We start from the raw sequence: 23274 nt of genomic DNA on the forward strand, positions 1-23274 counted from the left end.
CATATATGACAAATAAAGTATTAGTTTTATGATTTCTATATGTATAAAATACATATATTTAAGAAGTAACATGGTAATCATAATCAATTATGTATGTTATATATATATTATATATATATATATATATATAAAACAATATTTTTGAAAAAATGCGCGCTGGACTCTAATTTTTATGTAGATATCTTTCTATAAGTAAATTTTTCTATTCGAAATTAACTGCGGTTATTATTTCGTACATTTTTCAAACTTTTAAATTTAAATTTTATATATAAATACAATATATGTATATAGCTACCATAGACATAGTATATACTATGTCTAGATTGCTACATATATATATGTATAAACGAGTATGAAGTTGGCGAGGGGATTGAGACGGGAGTACCTAAGAAACATCTGTTTCCTCGAACGTTGCTACAGGGCGCGCTAGTGAAGTGAACGCCTTCGGAAGTAACGTGAAACGAGGACGCCCGCCACCACACAATCTTCCCACTTTTTCGCCTTCGGTGGGAGAAAAGTAGAAAAAATCCGTAGAGTACATAGGATCGCGAAGACGCCGTCGCGATTGGTTAGGTATATCCTCGATCGCGTTTCGTCGTCACCGGTCCTGCAGATGCCCTATCGTGAGGCGCGCGCTTCCATTGGTCATCGTGCTCGTGCAATCGGATCGACATTTATCGCAGAAGAGATCCGATCTTCCTGCCGTCCACGACAGGGTCCTCGCGCGCGTGTTACGTTCACCGAATTTCGTCACGACGTCACGAGCAACTCTCCCCGTAAGGGGCAAGCGGGGCAAGCCTCTCGATATACCTCGTCATTCTCCCCCGCCGTTCCCCTACCTACCTACCTCGCGACGCAGTCGCAGCGCCGTCAACAACAACGTGAATAACGGCGAAAGCGACGTGCAAGTTACGCGAGCGCAGCGCCGCCGTCATCAGCGCGACCGCCATCGCAACGAGGTGCGCTATTCCGTTCACTTCGCGACGAAGCCACGAAGAAATGCCCGTAGGTTCGAGATCGATCAATCCGAGTTCCTGTACGACGAGTATGGAGGTATCATCGCGGTCGAGCCTGTAACGGGCGTGCTGTTACGAGCGAGCTCAGCACGCGGTCGTCGTCATCGCGGCGAGCGAGCATTGTATCTCACACTCCACGCTCTTGTCGGGTCAGCTGCTGCTTATTTCGCGCTACCTCCGCGCTAGGTTGTCGGTGTGTGTGTGTGCGCTTGTGTATTGAGTCGCCTCTCCCCGTAACCGCGATCGTGACACTTTTCACTGAGGTGCGCCGCCCAGGCTTGTGTATACGATGGAGCTGCGTGTTGGTAACAAGTACCGGCTCGGACGGAAAATCGGGAGCGGCTCCTTCGGCGACATTTACCTAGGTAACCCCCCCGCGCGCGCGAGTTTCTCGCTAAAGCGCTTGCTACTCGATACCGTCCTCTCCCTCCCTCTCTCTCTATCTCTCTCTCGCTCTCTCGTTACCCTTTATCCTCTCCCCTCCCTCATTCCTCCCGTTTACAGCGGATTTCGTGTATTTCACGCACGAGAGCGTGAAATTCTTTGCGCGCCAACTCTTACATTTATTCCTCACTTTCCTTCCTTTTCTTTTCTTATTTCCTGTTCTTCTACTTGTCTTCTTTCTTTGTCTTCTGTTCCTTCTTTATTCTGTATCGTGTAGATTTATATGTATATGTATGTGTATGTGTAAATGGACAGTCTTATTGTTAGCCTTTCTTTTATATATATATATATATATATTTGCAGGTACTAATATTTCTACGGGTGAGGAAGTCGCTATCAAATTAGAATGCATAAAGACACGACACCCGCAACTACACATAGAATCCAAGTTTTACAAGATGATGCAAGGAGGTGGTAAGTAGATCAATATTTCCATGTATATTACATATGGATGTTTATTCTGTAATAGAAGCTATCACATGTTCTTGTTTATTAGACAGCTGATCCAATATCTTTTCTTTTATATCAGTATGGCATATTATATATTTTTGATGTCTGTTTATTTTTGTATTTTTTTACAGTTTGAACATATTGAAAGGTTAAATTTAACAACAGTGTAGAATAACTATTAAAACTTCAATGAAAAATAAAGATTACACACAAAGAAATATTTATAATAATGAAAAGTGTACAAATATATATTACACATTTTGAAAAAATGTTATACAATTTTCATTATTTTAGTCATTAAATAATGCTTCTACTGTGATTATTTCATTACTTTCACCAGCAGTATAGTTTCATAATACTCTTATTAAAATCCAATATTCTCTCTGTGTATATATGTGTAATATAGTTACTTTGTATTATAATTATAATCTTTAAAGTTTATATTTCCTTTTTCCTTCTGATCGTAAAGAGCTATAAATTAAGAGTTATAATGATATAATATCATATTCTTAATATTCTAGTTGGAATACCAACTATAAAATGGTGTGGTTCGGAAGGTGATTATAACGTAATGGTAATGGAATTACTTGGGCCATCATTGGAAGACTTGTTTAATTTTTGTTCAAGACGTTTTACTCTGAAAACAGTCCTACTTCTTGCCGATCAATTGGTAAATAAATTTTGTTTATTATAAAAATATGTATCTATTGGACATATGAATATAATTGATAGCTTAAAAGTTAATAAATATTTTATGTCTATCAAAATTAGATATATTAATGTTGTAATAATATCAATAGATGATACTTATATTTCTTTTTTTCTTTTTCTTTTACTATTTTTTTTCTTTTTACTTTATCATTATTGATCAAAATATATAAATAATTTTGGATGTATCTTGATTGTTACAAGAAATTATTTTGTTAGAATTTCAATTTTGCTTCTTTATTATACATTGCAAGAGAAGAGTCTATTTATGTTGCACATTCATGCTTACACTCGGAGATAAAAGGCTAAACAGATAACTTCCATCTTATTATTCTTATATGGAGTTCCTTCAATGTGTTTGTGCAGGGTGTTCCTGCTTGAATGCCTTGCTATATGTTCAAAGTTCATATTGTGATTATATTTGAGTATTTATTACTTCATTTAACAAGGAGAAATATGTCATTGTATGCTTTACATTACTGCCAAGAATCACTTATATAGTCTAAATAAATATCTTTTTCCTTCTCAAGACATATTATTATATTACATGATTATTGAATTAGATATAAAAATATATTTTTTAGTATTTAGTGTAAAAATCACTAGAAAAAATATAAATATTAGTTAATTTGTAATTTAAATATTTTTTATTTGTTTAAAAACTTTGATTTAGAAGAAATATTTGTATTTAAAAAAAATGTGTAATGTGTTATCAAATTAGCAAGTATTATGTGGCATGCACACAATTATGAGTTAAATTGAATAAACAGTTTATTTATCCCTAAATATATGATTTTTGAAGCATGAAGCATGCACATTGAAACAGAGTGTACAGTTATAATAACAGTGCTTCAACTTCTTTATTCTGCAGATAAGTAGAACAGATTATATTCACAGCCGCAACTTTATTCATCGTGATATTAAGCCAGACAACTTTCTGATGGGTCTGGGAAAGAAGGGTAATCTCGTTTACATTATAGATTTTGGATTAGCTAAAAAATATCGTGATGGTCGCACACACAAGCATATACCCTATCGAGAAAACAAGAATCTAACAGGGACGGCCAGGTTAGAGCTATATCGCTCGTAATATCTTGGTGTATAATAGTTTTCCTCTGACTAATTCATTCGCCATAATAATAGATACGCGAGTATAAACACACACTTGGGGATCGAGCAGTCACGACGGGACGATCTCGAATCTCTGGGTTATGTCCTCATGTACTTCAATAGAGGTAGTCTACCTTGGCAAGGGTTGAAAGCAGCGACCAAGAGACAAAAGTACGAGCGCATTTCCGAAAAAAAGATGTCCACTCCCATAGAAGAACTCTGTAAGGGATATCCTGGTAAGTTTTTTTTTATAATATGTATCACATATGTAAAGGATCACATAAGTAAAATCTTTATCTATCATATTTCAATTTCATATAATAAAGCAAATGTTTGATTAATTATTGCAGTAGAGTTCGCATCGTATCTAAGATATTGTCGGGATTTGCGCTTCGAGGAGAGGCCGGATTATTCGCATCTTCGACAACTTTTCCGAACACTGTTCCATGGTCAGGGCTTCACTTACGATTATGTCTTCGACTGGAATATGTTGAAATTTGGTAACGCGAGGCAACCAACTTTACCTTCGGCACAACAAGCACCTATGCACTCGCAGCCGTCTAACGCGGCGCTGCCTTCTGGGACCAACAATGATCAAGAACATCGATCAAGGTTGGTGTTTTGCTAAAAAATATCGGCTTCTCTAAAAAATTCTTAAGCAGCTGCATATTAGTGTGATTGCATCTTCACACCATGCCTTTTCATATTTATAAATAGCATGGTCATTTCATTGCTCACAAGCTGTTCTATTTTCGGCGTCTGGGGCAACGAATCGGAAAGCTGCCGCTTTGAATAATATGAATAATAAGTAATATAATTTAAATATTTTTTTATTAGTACTTTATTTCTTTATACTCGAGAAACTAATGAAATATATATCATCTCATTCAAAGCAAATCTGGTAAATTTAGTTTAACACTAAAGTTTTCAAGAATGATTAGAGATGGATGAGTATAGTGTGCTAAATCCTGTAAAATCACCTATTTTGTCCTCTATTCTATATTATGATACGTTTAATCTTATTACACTCTATCGTAGTATGTAATATATATCACAATATCTTTTTTTGCATTTATCGGTGAGAAATTTATGTTTATCTTTCATTCATATCTGCTTTCAGGCCCTACACGCGGCAATGTTTACCGAACGCGTCCGTAGCGACGGTGGGCCCGACGCTTGGACGTTTGGATCCGACCACAAGTTTGCGAGCAATCCGGCAGAAACGCGAGATGGAGACTCGTGGTGACCAGGACAATCAGGACAAGAATGATCTCCAAGGTAAAATACAATTCTACCAACAATTCTGCGCAAGCCAACAGAATTTCGCTATTGCCGAACGAAAAATGCAACATAATGTGACAGTCGGACACTCGCAGCAGCCTGCGCCTGGCGGCAATGAGACTGCCGCTGCCGCCACTGTGACGCGCGTGATAAATCCATGTCAATTCAGTACATTCAAGTCAACTACTACGCCGGGTAATAGGGCGGCACCGCCGCCACCGCCAGATGCGGCGGCCTCTTTAGACCTGACCGGTCTTAATCTGGGACGTAGTCGCGAATTAGGCTCTAATCGTATCGCGGAGATAAATTCCGCGACTACGTCACGCGACTATTATCAGCCGACAATGAGTAGAACGCGTGAGAGGAGCCCAAACACGGCGTCCCGTCAACTCGATAAACAGAGCTATTTTTTTCATGGGCATAAAACTGAGAAAGACGTAGATCGCAAAGTCGTGATGTTTGAGGATCTAGGAACAAAGGGTACGGATTACGCTCGATTGACGGTAGATGACACGGATGACACCGCGGCAATCTCGGGCGGCTCGATGAATTGCTTCGGCGGCCTGAATAAAAACTATGCTGATTATGATAATGATAAGAAACACAGATGTCCCGCAACGAGCAACTTACGACTTCTTACTGTGACTCACGAGATGCAACGTGACTCAGAAAACGTGGAATTCCTTGAGAAGGAGGGTGAGATCTTTAAGAAGAGTAGTAATGAATTGTTGCAGGAGGCCTTTACTAGCAAACGCAGAAATTTCTCTTTTCGCAACAAAGAAAAAACGCATAAGAGTTTGGAGTCGCTCGAGAAAAGTATCAATATACCAGCTGTAGATTGTAAAAGTCTAGATCTTCTACCGGAAGAGCAATCAAAAACTTTTTTCCATAGTAAACAGAGGAGTCTCGATTCGTCGCAGAAGTCAATGAAGAAGTCTGTCGATTCAACGACGGCGAACAGGACACGCAAGTGGCCTAACTTCTTCCAACGTGTCGGCAGAAGCTTGCATTTTTTACCCAGGGAGCGCGAGAAGCGTCAGGACATCTTGAAGCAAGAGGAACGCATCGTTAACAGTCAATATCCTCAGACTGATCAGGAGAAATGTGAATATTTTTTACAGAGGCACCAAAAAAATGTTGATTTTTTTGAGTGTGCTCCAAGCGCGCTGACCAATCGTGCTCCCGTCCAGTCCAATCTCGGTTCTTTCGACGAAGTAGATACCGCTGATGAACAGAATTCTATTAGTCGCCTCAAAGATGCGCAGCTTGAGGAGAATATGTTTCGCGTGAAACAAGATTCGAATAATTCTATGAATGTAGATACCGCAGAAGATAATATAAAACAGAATAATTTGGATGCGAGTCAACCGTTGATGCAATCTGACATTTCGACCAATATCGAATTGACTGTAACAGTGATGCAATCGAGAGTTCCCTTGATCGAGGGTCCCATTGCGAGTGTCACTACGCAAGATACTGTGAGTGGCAACAAAGACAGCTTAGATATCGGATACTCCATCAGCGAACTTGGTAGAATTTACTTACATACTATACAAAGCATTGATCATACAGACGGTTTGCGATCTACAGAGAACGCTGCTGATGCGTCGGAGAAACGAAAACGCTACATAGAATGGCTAAAAACGAAAAACGATCAAGACATTTTAAGCCACGGTATTAATTCATGTGATTCTCTGACTCATGGTAAACCGCAAGGTAACTTGGACATTCTTATAAATATCCTACTCGATATTTTCGTCTGGATTTGCATTTGAAAACAGTTGTAAGGCACTTCTGGGGAGTCTTTGACAAACAAACGCATCCTCTTACATCACGTACCGAGCGATCTCCGTTATATATTCTCGTATGAAAAAATTACAAGACCAAGATTTCGATGGTTGGGTGTGCTCCAGAAATCAAATATTTTTTACAAAGAAGTATATAGAATGAGCATGATTTTTATATTGACTATTTTTCGTGATCTGCGCATTTCATGCGTATATATATTTTCATACGATATTATATAATAATATTTATAATTGCTATTTATATATTTTCTCTATACACGTCGAATTATCCATGACATATAGTCATAACAGTCACATTGAAATCTTGGCTATCTATAAACAAACGACAAGATTGCCTTAGATTACAGGTAAGAGTGAAATCAATTATAAATTGCATTGTGGTGATCGTGATATGTCTCGAGCCAACACGCGATTTTTGTTCTATCATGCAACATATATAATGTACATGTAATCATATATTAGATTTTATAATTTTGTATACTGCGGCTTCTCTCATACATACACACTGCATCGATGGCGCTTACTAATGTTTGAGAAACGCGTCGCGAAATTTTAATGTCGTATATTCTTGCCGCATAATAATTACGAGATTGGTTTTGTTTTGTCCTTACTAGGTTTTACTCTATTTTATTCTCTTACGATAGCGATTGATAAGCATCCACATACCAAATTATAATAATAATTAACATATTATGTAATCATGTGTATGTACATAAATATGTTTTTGTTTCTTTTTTTTTTAAATAATTACAAGCTCATTTACAACGACAATATAATCGTGAAGAAAATGAAAAATCAGAGCTTTGATTTTTTAAGGATCGTAAAAAAACTATTTTGAATAAAATTGCTCAAATTGTTTATAATTTTTTATTATTTGACAAAATTAATTCGGTTTTGGAATGATAATGAAATGAAGGAAACATCGTGCATAGTTTATAAAATAAGAATAATATTAACGTAGGGATATATGGCTTTAACCATTTTTTATAATTTATTTATTTCTGCCTTGAGGGAGATAATCTTTTGATTGTTCAGACTGATCAAAAGTTAATAGACTGATAACACTTGTCATTAAATATTTTTCGAAGTGCTTGTTCGCAGAAACGTAGATAATATAATTTTTGTGTTGCAGTGTCTTATTTTATTCATTTTCTAAACTTTTCACGTTTCTCTTTTTTATTTAAAACTTAGAATTATATAACATATACACAATCACATACAATATCATTTTATAATATTAAAGTTCAGAGATATCAATGTCATACATTATAGAGAAAATATCAATACAATCACTTTTTATATAAATCAAAATCCATATATAATTGCGAAATTCATTTTTCATTTATCACAAAATCTACGATGCTGTAATCAAGCGATAAAAATCAATTCTACAATTTCTTTCAAATTTCGATTAGTTCATGTTCTTATTCTTTCTTCTGTTTTATATATTTATAGATTTAATGAAAAGAAAGGGAGGGAGATTAAGGAGTTTTGTCAATTGATCTTATATCGTTGATACATTGATTTTACATTAATTTATTCAAATAGATTGACAATATGTTTAGGCATAATTTTAACAATGCAAAAAACCAAATGTTTAATCAGCTAAGTAATTTGTTTAATTCGTCTTATACATATATTATGTTAAAAGAAATCTCAATGATATATGCAATCAGTTACTTATACTTTTCAGCAATTTCATACGCAGATACATGCCTGTCCATACGAACAATGAGAAATAATCTAAAGACTGTTAATTATTTTCATACTTGATTAGAACTCAGGATTGTATCCAAAATCGAATCTTTGCGATTTGTTACTATTATTAATCATAAAATTCGAAGTATGAAGCATTGAATATTTCTCGCAGCAGGATCAACATGAGACAAATGCTGCTTTTAATATCGTTAATATAAATATATCACATTATCTGTTTCAATTGCATAGAACGCGTTGTTAATTATAATTAGCGTTTAAAAGAAAAAGAAAACGATACTGTGTTCCTTTATTTTAGTCATTGACATTTTCATCATTTAATTAATTGTATCCCACAATGATTGTAAAGCTTCAACATCAACGTGTTTACTGATAATCAATGAAGCATATACGTATTAGTCTTCGCATGTAACGATACGTTCTGGTGAAATGGAAGAAGTATAGTCTGATGGATGATATATTGATAGCTTTTCACAACTCACAATAGCTTGACTTTTCATTTTTCTAATTAAATGTCACATTATATGAAAGAGCGTTCAGAGACTCGCGGAAAGCATTACCAAAGCTTAGATAGGGAATATAAAGTCTAGTTTACTACTTATCCATGATCTTTGTAATCTCAAAGGGTACTTTGGCTCTCTCTTTAAACGAAAGAATCGAATAAAGAGATTCATCCTTATTAATATTTCGCTACGATATTGCCAACTTCTTCCTATGCACTAGATCACTAGACCACAGGCATCGTCCTTTATCGCTCATTCTCCCCGTTTTTCTTCATTCATCTACGAAGTTTTTTTATATCGTATATTTATCTGTAATCGACCTGTTTTTTATTGATAGTAATGGTGATGATAATGATGATGATGATAATGATAATGAAGAAAAAGTAGCAAATAAATGTTTTTCCATTCAAGGACTGGTCTCTTTTTATTTATCTCACCACACGACATTGTTGATTATCCTTGTCAAAATTATTTCTCACTTGGCTTGAATGGAAAAACCCAAGCGTGCGATGAATAGCTTTAAAGTTATTCATCCTCGAAATCTCTAGATTTCGAAGATTTTCGATATATGTCGATGAAAAAGAAAGAGAATGGCGAAAAAGTCTATGTTTTGGCTAATTTTTCAATTTTGTCGCATCATCTGTCTTCACAGAAGCATATATCATTCTTTTCTTATTTTAATTTATTTTTTGAAGCACATTAACATTTGCGCACATTCGTTCGGTTATATATTTTTCTTTTTTTTTTTTGTTCTAATTAATTTTTCCATTTCAATTGCCAAGAGTGAAAATCTACCCTTCCCGTATCGCCTGGTTGATGTTATTTCTATTGAATGACATTCTTAAATATTTATTATATTATATGAATATGAAAGTAATCATTTTGACACATCAACCTGACGAATATATCCTACATACAATACGATCCTTGAGATATTGTATTACTTCGTAATATATTACTATTGCTGTTTCAGAAGATTACAACAATAATTAAGAAATAATGATACAGAATTCAAAATAATGTATTCCTATGTAAACAAAGTAGCATGGAAAATTTTGTGTTAAAGTTACAAAAAAAAGATTGTAAAATCTTTATTTTTCATTAAAAAAATGCTTTAAATATTAATGAACTTACAGTTAAAAATCATTCAAGAGTGTTATAAAGAATTTGTTATATATATATATAAATATATTATAAAATTTTTCTTCTCTTTAACAGTTTATTACATATAGATGATTGTGTGAATCATTTATATAGAATTTTTCGTTTATAAAATTTAATTATGCGGATATTCATATAAATTAATAAAAATTAGATACAACAATTAAATATTAATCTCATATAATATATCGATGCTCTTTCGGATTAGATTGCGCGTTTCCGCGTCGTTATTATTGAATTTTTGATATAAATTATATTGTCTCAAAAGTAGCCTCAGATTGCAGGCTGACATATGGTGGGTATAACACACATACGTACTGTGAAAATGTGTGCTTTGCAATGTAACGAGTGTTCTTCTCTGTCTATACGATTATTTTTCTTATCATTTGTTTTTCTTCTCGGCGAGCTACTTGCACGATTGAATGTACTGACTAAAATATTGCCGGCAAATTTATGCGAGAGTCGAGATTTGGAATTTTTTTGAAAAAAACCGTATTTTAATGGATATTGCTATCCCCTATGATTGCTTTTGAATTTGTGTATAATTTTTAAATCTGCTGTATCAAGAAAAGGCGGCTGTAGAGAGTTTTATATATATAATTGATACAAAAAGAGATCAAATTTCCTACAAAATAGGCAAGGTGGCAGCGAGTTGACGACACGAACACATAGGAATGTTGGCTGAATTTCTTTTGCGAGTTTTTATGCATTATTGTTTTTTTTTTCTAATAATCTCTTTCAGCATCGGGTGCGGGTGGACAGGAACGAAGGGTCAGCATGCGGTTGCATCGTAGGGACACGCTTCTAGCAGCTGCAGGAGAAATGCAACCCAAGTCCAAGTGAGTTGCTACACGATATAGAACGACTAAATCCACTAAACGACTGGGTATAACTTGCTCTACTGAGATCCGCGGATGAAAATATCGTAAGCTTACATAAACAATGATATTGACATTAATTATTTTTCACAAACGTTAATTATTTCGATTGTTTTAGTGTCATAATAGGAAAGGAAGATTTTAGCATAAAAGAAATCAATCGAAACTTTCTCTATATCTTCATATACTGTATATATAATGCTAAAATAGGTCGTCAAATTTTGCAATTTTCTTTGACCAATTGAGCTCAAATGTTTCTCAATAATATAACTCTTGATATCTCAAAGATATCGATAGTTTTCGAATTAAACTTCAAGAGTGAAAATAAAATCTGGTTATTTCTGTAATATTTCAAATAAATTTTAATCGACTTTTAATTTTTAATCTAGTTGATATTGATAATTAAAGAATTATGAAAAAGAGATTGATTTCAAGTTTGTCAATGAATATTTTGGCGACTTATTTTCAGATTATCTTGCACAGAATTCTTCGCGAGAATAGTTCAGAGCTTGTTACACTCTCGTTTCAGGTTGCATGATTGTTGCACATTTTGGGGAATAATTTCATTTTATAAGCCTGTTTCTGATTCTATTTATATTTATATCGATTTCATATAATGGCTGTGATACTAAGTATGAAAATTTGCAGAACATTAATAATATAAGCCCAAATTTTATCAATTTTCACAGCTCTCACCAAGTCTCATGATTCATCGAGGTGTAATAGTCCAATTTTAAGATTGTAATTTGTGTTACGCTTGTGCAAACGCTAGATCGTGTTTTGTGTGTCGGTGCGCGTTAGTTATATAGAAGCTTAATTTTAGTAGGAAGGTGGTGTCGCAATACCGTGGCATGGTATTTCAATTAATTGTGTTAATTCGGGATAAATGGATATATAATCGAGACAAATGGATAAAGGGAAAGGAATACATTTTGTCATTTGGAAAGAATTCTTGACATGCATACATCCCATATTCAGAATGACTCATTTTATCGTCGTCTTTGGTGACATATATTCTTTAATCATTTTAAAGTTTTTCAAAACGAGAGTGTTCTCATAAATTTCATGTTATAAACTTGATTGAGAAATAGATAATGCTTTTTCTAAAAATGGATAATTCTTTCACAAATTTAAGTTACAAAAGTGCAAATAGAAAGATAATATAAATGTTATTATTTATATAATTTATTATTATTTTACATATTTTATTATTTATATAATATTTTGCAAAAAAATTTTAACATATTTGCAATTTAAAGATTATTTATAAAGATATTTAAAGATAAAGAATGAAATTTTTTTAAGAGGAAAATAGTCTTTATTTTCTAAAAAAAATTGCCTTTAAATTTATCAAAGAAAGCATTATATTATAATAATAACGAGACATCCTATATATATTTATATTTAAGTGCGAAAAAACATTCTCTCCAAATGAAGATAAAAGATTATTATTGCTTGCTGTCACAAATTCACTCTCTCACAATATAATACGTATTATTTTTAATAAATACATTAGAGTATGTGATTAACAAAAAAAACTAATTAAAATACGTGCAAAATACAATTTCTATATTTTGGTAAATACATCTATAATGCCTGTAGCTTGTGATATAGGCCGATCGGCTATATAATTTTGAGATTATCGCATGTGATTAATAAATCATTTACGAATAATTTTCTTGATTGTTAGATTAAATTTCAATTATACTTCATATTACTGGGATGCCCAAGCACGTCGATGAAAAGCAAAATAAGAAAAAGTTGATATCTTACATCTCATATAGAGTGACATTTGAGAAAAGCGTAACGATACAGTAGAATTTTTCGAAATTCATATTGAAATAATTTAATTTATGACATCTTATCATAGAAGAACTAGTAACAAAGTTAACATGCAAAATAAATGATTTCTTTAAGAAAAAGAAATAACTTTAGTATGTCCTGCAAGTGAAATATTTTCTAGGACGCGTTATATATATGTTTCTCCGCGAGGAGAAGACTTTCACATTTGCTAAGATTTGTAATGCTAGCAATATAAGAGCGTAACGAGTCAGAGAATAGCTGGACGATTCAACTGGTTATTACACAATTCTAGTAACTGGTTAATCCACTATTGAATGTCTTGAAATATAGACTTGATTTGTAGAGCCGGTCGACATTGTCGTTGTACTCTCATTAATATAATTCGCATTTGGAAATATCAGGACATAAATTCATCGTGTTTATTTTTGAAATTTTATTAGTTTTAAGTAAGACAAATTATATGAGTTTATTGTTCTCCAAGCAAATTTGCATCTTAAATTTAATTTGTATGTAAATGATTACATTAATATATATGTGATTACATGTTATAAATATTTAAGCGAGAAAAATATTTGTTTAAAATAACATTATACATTTTCAGTTAACGTTAAATAGTGCGTGCTGGGCATCTCTTGGAATAATTGTGCATGTAAACATGCACGTTTTCGCACTTCAAATTTCACACAAGTATAATCTATAGATAGAATTTTTTTAATACTGTGAAAGTATAGACATGCAAAATTATTCGGTATCGAAATTCCGCTTTATGTTCTTTCGTTGACTTTTTTCAGGTAACCGAAAGCTATCACACTAATTCTAAATGACAAAAATAGACAAAGAGGGAGCGAAATTCTCTTCTGTGCCACGGTAGAGGACGCCGATTGTGAAAAGCTCTGATCACGGGGAAATCTTTCATCGTGCGCGCCTTCTCTCTGAGTTCATCCCTCCTTATAAGTTTATCGATGATTTGTCATTATCATACGCGAATTTCGTAGTTTACACAGAATTTTGCAGTGTTATTTTAATGTAATGGAAAACGAATATAATTGATCTGTATTTAATTTGTCGAATATTCAAAAGTTACAAAGTACGTCATTATATATATGTTAAAAAGGACACATATATTATAATATTCAATATTAGTAGATTTTTTCTTTTAAAAAATATCTATTGACATTAGTTATACTTTTATCAAAACTATATTGCGTTTTATTGTGATTAAAGATGATTATTAATTTTATTAAATTTAACTATTATGCCGCTGTAAATGCGAGCGATTATCTGATCTTATGAGAATCTTTCCGGCGAAAGGAGTTGGTTTAAAAGTTGAAACTGGGGAAGGTTTGATGTGACAAATGAGAGAAGGAACGCCGGAAAAAAAGAAAAAAAAAGAGAGGGAACCTTTAGCTCGTGTTTATGTGAAGACGGTGGCACGCTAATGTCGCTGTTTTGTGTGTCTTTTGTTTTGGAAGCGCCAATGCGACGGCAATCGCTCCACCCACCCTGATGGTCAGGCGGGCAAGCGTGCAACACAACAAGTGAATCAGCAGCAGCAATAGCGGAATCATCATTATCATCGTAATCAGTAACGCCGTTCGTCAGGAGCGATGACCAGCGATCACCGCCGTCGCCGACACAGTGCACTCCTACCTGTCGCAAACCGGAAATGAACTCGCACGTATTCGTATCCGGTGAATGGTTATGCGATACGATTTTCGGGTATCAGTGACAATTCTATTCGTGATGGTGCTTCGTTTGCGATGTCCGCGATGAATATCGCTTAATAGAAAAAATAACAAAAATGCCTGCGCGCGACTCTTCGTATCGAGTGGACGATGACGAAAAAAAAAGGGAAGAAAAAAAAACGACAGGCTTGTTCTCGCAACGCGCAGAATAAAGTAATGCAGTATGTGCGTTGTATGGCGAACTGTAACAACTAAATCAACTGTGTGGTTAACAATATCCGCGCGTCTTCAAGATGCAATGACACAACTCTCATCGTAGTGCGCAAGATTCTCAGGCGGATTATACTACAGAATATCCTGGATTTCTTTCTCACGATCGGAGCGAGAGTCCTATCTGGAGAAAAGAGACAGAGAGAACGCTCTCAACGACCATATGTTCACGAGGATAAAAATGAGGTTTAAAAATCGAAGTCGAATCTCTCGCATCTATTGCGGATATAGGAAGATAAAATTGTGATCGTTTTTTCTGTTTTCTTTTTTTTTTTTCGAGGCGAATCGCAAATGTACAGTACGCGGTTTCGATGATGGATTCTCGCAGTTGTTCATCACACATAGTATAAATTTGGAGATTATTTAATTTTCATTGTACAAGAGGCGAGAACCGAACTGTGGCCAGTTTTGTTTTTTCTGAATTTAATACTGTATAAGTTTCATTTTGTGCGTATAAATTTCAAATGAATAATTATATTTGTCAAAGTTCGTTGTAGGATTATAATTAATAATTTGTTTTCGAAAGAGAGCAGAGAGAACTCTCTTCTCAAGATAGTAATCAAATTGTAATAAAATTGAGCGCGTATCGTAACAGAAGGTTACCGTGATATATTAAATATCGTGGTATTTCTTTTGTATATTATAAACATTCTTGATTATAATAGTGAATATTCTCCATTTGTAAATTCCTATATAACTTGTCAAAGATTAACTTCTTTTTTTTAATGTTGTATAAGTCGATTGATGGGTTATGTGATTATCCTTTAATAATATAGACTTCGCGAAATTATCGCGAATTATTATAATATTCGATTTTCATGAGACAGTTATGAGGATTAACATAATTCCGCGCAATTATTACCGTATCCTGTTCCACCGGCGGGCTGAATACGTATGTATAAATGTAGAATATTTCTTCGTATAAGTCGCAACATGTACATAGACCGATTACATTGGTAACTCAAGCAACTGTTGAGTGTGTAAAGCTGTTATGAATTTTTGCACAAAATACAAATGACATTTTTTCAGGCGATATAAACGAGATGTTAGTTCTATGTTAGTGTCAAGAGAATTAAGTGCAATCGCGGGAAGAAGCCAATAAATACTGTTGTAATTATCAATTTTGCTAGAACGCATTATTCGACATATATTGCTGAAACATCGCCTTAATACGGTTCTTGCCTTAAATTCGGCGTGTCATTGTTTCAGCCGAGCTAAAATCAAGGTAAAACATAAATTTCGGGAACATTTGCGTGTTCAAGAAGATAATTAAAAAGTCATGAACATCGTATAAAGGGATAAAATTCTAAAATTATTTTCCGAAATATCAGAGAATCTTTCGAAACGCTCATTTACTTGAACAATCTCGCTGAGGAGAGCAGTATCGTGTCGATTTACGGCACGGCAGCAGGATGCTGAAGTCTTTTCGCTAAAAAGCTCGATAGTTAAACGATCATACAGAAAGTAGTACAACGGGCGCGCAAGGAGTTGACGGGGAGGACGTCTAGTTTTAGAGACAATTCGTTCGGTTGTGCTTAGATGGTAAGAAGAAAACGAAGAAAACACGATTGCGAGTTTCCGTGGAACATTTCTATTTCATTAGCATCGATCGGGCGTACTGTACAGATGGTGGTGTGTCGCGTGTATGATGAATTATGTATGACGCCGTGATTCGCGTACCGTTACCGTCATAATCGCGCGCTCTGAGACAATGAGATTTTACGTACGGAAAGCGCGATAACCGTGGGAAAAATTCACTATCTATAATAAATAATAAAACGGATGTGACCTCTTCTCTCGTCCCGTGACAAACCTCGTGCCCTTCCCTTTTATACAGTAACAATACTAACCGAGAATATGTAACAGCAAAACCATTTAATAGCGGATTTGGTTCTGTTTATCGATCTTCCGTTTTTGTTATTTTTAAATTAAGTTAAAAATAGACAGCGAAGATATGTCATATATTGCATTGTATGTGATATATTGGATTGAACGGAAAGTTCATGCCGTTTATTCAGTCTTCATCTGTTATCAAAAAACGGACGAATTTTCCATTCAACCTAATACATATATGTATACAGAAAAAGCGATCGTCGATGAACATTACCGCAATATTGTTTTGCTAACGCGTGTATGTCCCGTGTTTGTAGTAAGTATGTGTGTGTTAATTACGTGCGAAAGTTTGCGCGCGAACATGAGAAGGAGAAAAATGATGGGGAAGGAAAGTGCGAATAAAGCGCGTGCGTGCTCGCATCATAAGAAACGGACACCAAAAGAATGTCCGTTGCATTCGTATTTCCCATATTTAACGCTTTAAATGCGGAATCAACTGATTCTGCGCTTTTGTTTATCACATGCAATTTCGCATTGACTGTTAAACAGTCGCGTACAGCGTTAAATATGGGATACGTTACGGATCAATGAGCCTTTAATCTCACGTTCAACTGTCCAAGGACCGGTTGCACCGACGACGGTTAACATAGTTGACTGTTCTTTCTACATATCGCAGAATCAAGATCTAGAACAGTATCTTTCAATTTTTTTTACGGTCTCCCGCGTGACCTCCTTCCGAGTTTAATTTATAGTTTTCTATCTCTCTCCTGTCATTGCCTAGTTGGGGAGAAAGACTGGATGGATCGCTTAAAAATTTACAACAGCTGTTCGACATAATATGCCATGGTTTATATAACCCATGTGGAGAAACATTAACTGGTATCAAATATCTGAACTACAGATTTTGTACTATTGTTACTATGAGACTTAATGCTATCAAACACATTACTCCTTTCATGCATGTCACCATCAAAATATCAAGAACTTTCCTTCCGAATATTACTGTATTTTCACTTGTCACTTTATAGTCTTATTTCATAACGCGTAGTTTATTATAATTCTGCGTATCAATTGACCGAGATCGTTGATACAACCGATTCCAACAATTGTGGTTTAGATTAGAAGATCGAGCTCGCAGTTCCGAATTCAAACAACACTAACGCTATAAAGATATTCTAGAAGACATTCTAAACCTTCGAAATACCTTTTAAATGTCTTTTAGAGTTTGGTGTTCATTAAGGTTGCAATTACGCAAAATGCTTGACCTTTAAAACACTTGTAAGATATTGTAAATCCCAAATGCATTTTTGTCCTGTATCTGAGTCTTTAATCGGAATGTCGCACCGGCAACTTTCCACGCATTTCGACATTTGCGAAAGATAAGGATGTTCCGAAATCATTCTTTGGAGAGATTTCAGAAAAAAAGAAGGGTCAAGTATTTGCGTGTTAACGTTAGCAAAAATCACCCGCCTCATCATCTTCGTCCTTTCTTCCTGTTCTGTCTGCCCTCCCTTCCCCCGTTTCGGTTCTCTTCCTAACATTTTGTACGATATATCGTACGATGCGTTGCATATAAAAAAGCGAAGAAAAAAAAATGAGAAAACGTGATGAAAAGTTACGCATATAAATATATTATACCAACACCGTGTTTTTCTATGTATTTTTTTCTTTTTTTTTTTTTTTTCATATAGGATACTATTACTACTATTACTATTACTACTATCATATTATTACTATTACTATTAATACTACGACTATTACACTACCGCTGCTGCTATTGCTAATTAATTGTTATTACGTTGTATATTGTGTAGTCAAATTCTCTATATCACAACGATCTACTCGAGACGAAGCTATGTCGATGATGGAGGACGAGGACAAAGCAACGTGTCCCGACGCGATATCCACCTGTTCCGATCATCGCACATTGCACGTTGCATTTCTTCGTTTCCTCTCGCGCGGGTGGAAAGTATCGGGTAGCATAAATCAATTATTAAAAGGAAAATTTTAATTATTAATCCAAAATTTTTTCATATCGCATTTTTCCGCATCTTGTAAAATACATTTTTTCTTGATTGCACTGTTACATTAAACTGAAAAATGACTAAAGATAAAACAAGGGCCAAAAATATAATTTTAGAGATACAAAATTTTCAGACCCAAAGTTTTATTACACAGATAGACGCGAAATATTTCGATCGCAAGATTATTGAATCTGATCAATTTTAACTATGTAACCAATCGAAAGTGATCTAAAAGATGGCTATTCTTTTCACGACTATCTTTAATTGTACATTAAAGATATTTTTATCGATTAATTTTATAAATTTCTAATATTGTCTAGCATAAGAAAAATGCATCCTTATATTATATCGAAACATGCTATGCGCTTTGCCTTTTTTAGGGGACGCAGGCAGTTTTTTAAATTCTATCTCTCATTGTTTAACAGTCAAAATATATTGGTATTGATCGGAATTTTTGTAAGAGATTTTTTATTATCGTCAGTGGTAGCTTAATGTAATAGTTACCCTGCCATTAATCGGATTCGAAGCCTGATATTTTCCACTTCGAGTCACTTTCTTCGCTTCTCGTTCGAACAAATCTCATTTACCGCCTGAGAGAGAAGTTTCCTTGAGCCAACAGCATTAGCACGCTAGTTATCAAACTTTTCTCTCCTGTACTGAAGGGGAAATCTCTGCATACTCTCGTTTATTATTTCAAAAAGCTTAGAGCTATATCAATCTTTTCTCGCGTCGCTTTTTTTACACAAAAACAGTCATCTTATATAACCTTTCTGTATTAGCTAGATTGTTTTATTTTATATAATTATTTACAATTGATTTATATTATATACAACTTCCTATTACAATACATTTTTAGAAAATATTTTGAAAGTGTTAAAACAGAGTGAGTTTTGTTATGATTCGGCTTCTCGAAATAATACCTGAATATTGTTAATATACAAAATCAACAATCATCAATTTATACAAAATTAAACATAATTATAATAAGATAATAGTCATTGCGCGCGCGAGAATTATTCTTCAATTTCCTATTTATTTATGATAAGCGATGCTTTTGAGAATACGTGTACATATACGTTGGCTCTCAAGGAAAGTCTTACGACAGCAAGTTACCGTTTAATCAAGAAAGAAAAAAAAACACTGCCAGCGCGAGCGAAAGTTCTTGCGTTTTCCCATCAAAACTGACTGAAGATACACGCAGCAGCGATCCTCGGGGTCGTTGCTTCGTCCTCTTAAATCATCGCGGATTCATTGAGCGTTAAATCTTCTCGAGATGATCGATGCCACGAGGAGGAATGATCATTCTTCCTTGTGTTATTCTTTATTTTTTATTTGCGCAGTTTGCATGATCGCAAGGCCCAACCGAAGAATGACGAAAGATAGGAACTGATATATTTACAATTTAAATTATAATTATATATAATTTTAAAAAATATAAATATATAATTTATAAATTTTATTATTATGATGTATAATTATAATTTATATTTCTTTATACTTCTTCTAAAATAGATTTTTTATAAATAAAAATGTATAACTGATTAACAAATAGTTTATCTGAAATTAGAGATGCTAAAATGCGAAATCTATTTCTGCACAATCTTATAATATCTTGAGCATTCGATAATCTGTTTCTGCGTTCTACGGTTGGATCTGCGTTTTGGATGACACATGGTAATGATGCAGACTGTCGTGTAAGTGAAAGCTGTAATTATCTAGATGAAAAAATACGCATCTTTTCTTTGCGCGATTATGGATTATAGTTATGAATTGTACGTGCTTGTTCAGCCGGCCTAGGGGAGCTTTCATGAATATGTGCAAAATATATATGAGAGAGCGTTTCAGAGTCTCGAGTCTGTTTTGCGAGACCGATGATAAGCTCCGATAGTCTCCCTCGGCAATATGATGTCACGAAGACTATGGCAAATATCGATGATAAATTCGCGATTGATGTATTTTAAGTGTACTGATTGAACTGTGTGTATCGAGGCGGAAAAAAACGGTTTGTATATGTATATACAATTATTATTATAATCTATTGAAGGAAGAAGGACATTATAATAATATGTGCAAGTGTGCTTGAGAAAAAGTGAGAAAGAGAATGAGAGGAAGAGTGCAAGAGAGAGAGAGAGAGAGAGATTAAATGAAAAGTGCCCGATAAAATGTGGCGAAAAGGGCAGCAAAACCGAGAACGATAAAAAATAATAAACATTGTAAAACTGTCTTTGTGTACTATATGAAAAAAAAAAACAAAAAACAACAACCATACCTATAGTTGAAGTGTGTTTCGATTAATGTGAGAGAGAAAGAGAGACAGCGGGATGGTGTGATCTATTTGATATTGCTATAGCCTTGTTTCTTCGGTTGCTTTGCATTTGTACTTCGTTTTGGCGAAAGAACGTTGGAGATTGGTCGTCGAATGATGAGAACATTAACCCATATACACTCGCAATTTATCTTTTTACGAAATAATTCACGAAAGAGAGACAAAAAACTAAGCGATCCTCTTTAATATTCCTGCTTTCAAAAAAAATTTTTTTTTTTTTTTTCCTATTAAAAGAATATTAATAATAAGGAAAAAAAGTTATTAAAAAAGATGTAGGATTTTTTTCAATGATCTCAATTATTTATCATAATTTGGCATAAAGCACATTTAAGTTAATTATTATTCTTGCTAATATTGCAGAATATTTCTTGCGCAATATATACCATTGTAAAACTAAAACGTGCGCCAAATATATTGCGGACACATAATGCTGTATGTAAATGGGTTAATCGCTATGCATCTTCGTTGTACCACAGAGAAGATTTTCCTTTTGTTGTAACCCGCTCTTATTAAACAATCAAGAACGGCTACGTATAATACTTATATTACCATATATTTTATTTTCATTTAAAAACAAGAAACGGGAGATGAGAACGAGAAAGAAAAAGAGAGAGAAAGAGTAATAAAATGATTAATTCTGGCAAAAAATATATATTTGTGTAGAACTCACTTAATAATGGCAATTGCTTTGTTATCACGTTTATGATGATCTTAAGATAGCAAGAGCGCGAGACAACAAGGAAAGTTCTCTACTTGTTGACCTGCAATAATTTGTGAAAATGATGTAAATTAAAAAGCTATCGATTCAGTAACGTTAACGTTAACATTGTTAGGAAAAGAGAGAGAGAGAGAAATTGCGCGTTGTTAGAAAATTTCATATTTTCGCGCTACTCTGGCTGAAATCGATTGATTAAAACAAATAAAAAATGGCTGGTAAGATAATGAAAAGCGATATTGTTATTCACTTAAATTTTGGTCGGTGGAGTCAGTAAATGACGAGTAAACGCGTTCTGGCGATAGCGGATTCGCTATCTATCTCTTGATGCATACGCGATCTTGCTTTAAAAAATGTATCGAGCATCAGTGCTGTTTAAACATGTCTCGTAATTCGATAAAATGTGAGAATGACACGTTCTGATTAAGATCATTTCGTATGCAGCACATGATATTTCAGCCATATGCAGAGCAAGGTGTCCCGAAAAGAATCGTATTCGCAAAAAAGAATTTCGACATTTCTATGCTTCAATTTTATTTGGAGAAGTCATAACATCTTTTGATTTCAAGCACTAAAAATGATTTTTACAGTTTCGTATAAACGACTATCAATGGATCTGTAATTTTTGATAAAATCTTTGTATTCTGGAAGGCATGTGAAGAGTATAATACAAACTCCGCTATAAATCTGACGTATAAAATAATTATAAATTCGAATCAAATCTCAGTTGCAATAGAATTTACTATATTTATTCATTCCTTGTTTTTACGTAATTGATTAGGTTGATATTGAAGATTGTAGTACATTTTATAAATTTGCTTAATCAAGCTGGAATAGTTTCGTTGATAAATAATTTATACGGAACTCGTAAATTATAAAAGTCATTTACCGCCTTTTATTTTTATGACGTTCAATTAAAATATATAATAAAAATGCCGTCAAAATCTAAACAATTGATTAAATTATTGATTATTCTATTGAATTTTTCATCGCATTTGAAATTGATGCTAAATATGAGAGGATCGATATAGCTTTTTCGGACACCATGCAGATTTGGGACATGTCACTGTGGAAATAACACGATATCGAAAGGAAAGAGCGACAGATTCGATTTGTATTGTTTCCTTCAGCAGGCTATTTTAGTTTCTCCGCTGCGTTACGTTCACTGTAGGAGTAAATTAGGAGCCGAAAGAAAAGCGTTCGCGTTAGATCGAATGTAACTACGGCAGAGAAGAGCTCGCGAATTATACGTACACATGCGCTGTATTTCGGCAAAATATTTTCGAAAATATACTCGTGGGACATCCGTGGCTAACAATAAACACGGATTCGTTCCGTTTGTTCGCGGCTTTCTCTGTCGGCGTCTATTTCGAATCTAGTTGAAGATGAAGAAAAGAGGAAATTAAGCATTTTTTAAATTAAATTAAAATGAATGAAAAAAAAGCACGTTTGGATTCTCTATCAACTGTTCTGTCCGAATCCCTTCAATAATCCTGTCGAATTTCATGTAAGTTAAATACATGATTATATTAGATAATCTTTA

General features: G+C 34.1%; 1 protein-coding gene across 4 annotated transcripts; it reads left to right on the forward strand.

Moving 5' to 3' along the window:
* The first annotated feature begins 417 nt into the window (after nucleotides 1–417).
* On the forward strand, nucleotides 418–21238 carry LOC138940013 (casein kinase I-like). 4 transcript variants are annotated; one of them, XM_070308463.1, is made up of 9 exons: nucleotides 428–1381; nucleotides 1764–1874; nucleotides 2432–2580; nucleotides 3490–3686; nucleotides 3762–3964; nucleotides 4079–4340; nucleotides 4849–5006; nucleotides 10940–11036; nucleotides 14351–21238. In XM_070308463.1, exons 1-9 carry the CDS (start codon nucleotides 1306–1308, stop codon nucleotides 14418–14420), a joined length of 1323 nt encoding a protein of 440 aa, XP_070164564.1. In that variant the 5' UTR covers nucleotides 428–1305; the 3' UTR covers nucleotides 14421–21238. The 4 variants fall into 4 exon arrangements, with proteins under 4 accessions (XP_070164563.1, XP_070164564.1, XP_070164565.1 ...); XM_070308464.1 differs by lacking the exon at nucleotides 14351–21238 and adding an exon at nucleotides 11765–12149; XM_070308465.1 differs by having other exon boundaries at nucleotides 429–1381; nucleotides 13670–14438.
* Nucleotides 21239–23274: the final 2036 nt, after the last annotated feature.

This window comes from Polyergus mexicanus, unplaced genomic scaffold (genome assembly GCF_030449975.1).
Source record: "Polyergus mexicanus isolate NDT 795.1 unplaced genomic scaffold, iyPolMexi1.0 SCAF_15, whole genome shotgun sequence".
NCBI lineage: Eukaryota > Metazoa > Arthropoda > Insecta > Hymenoptera > Formicidae > Polyergus > Polyergus mexicanus.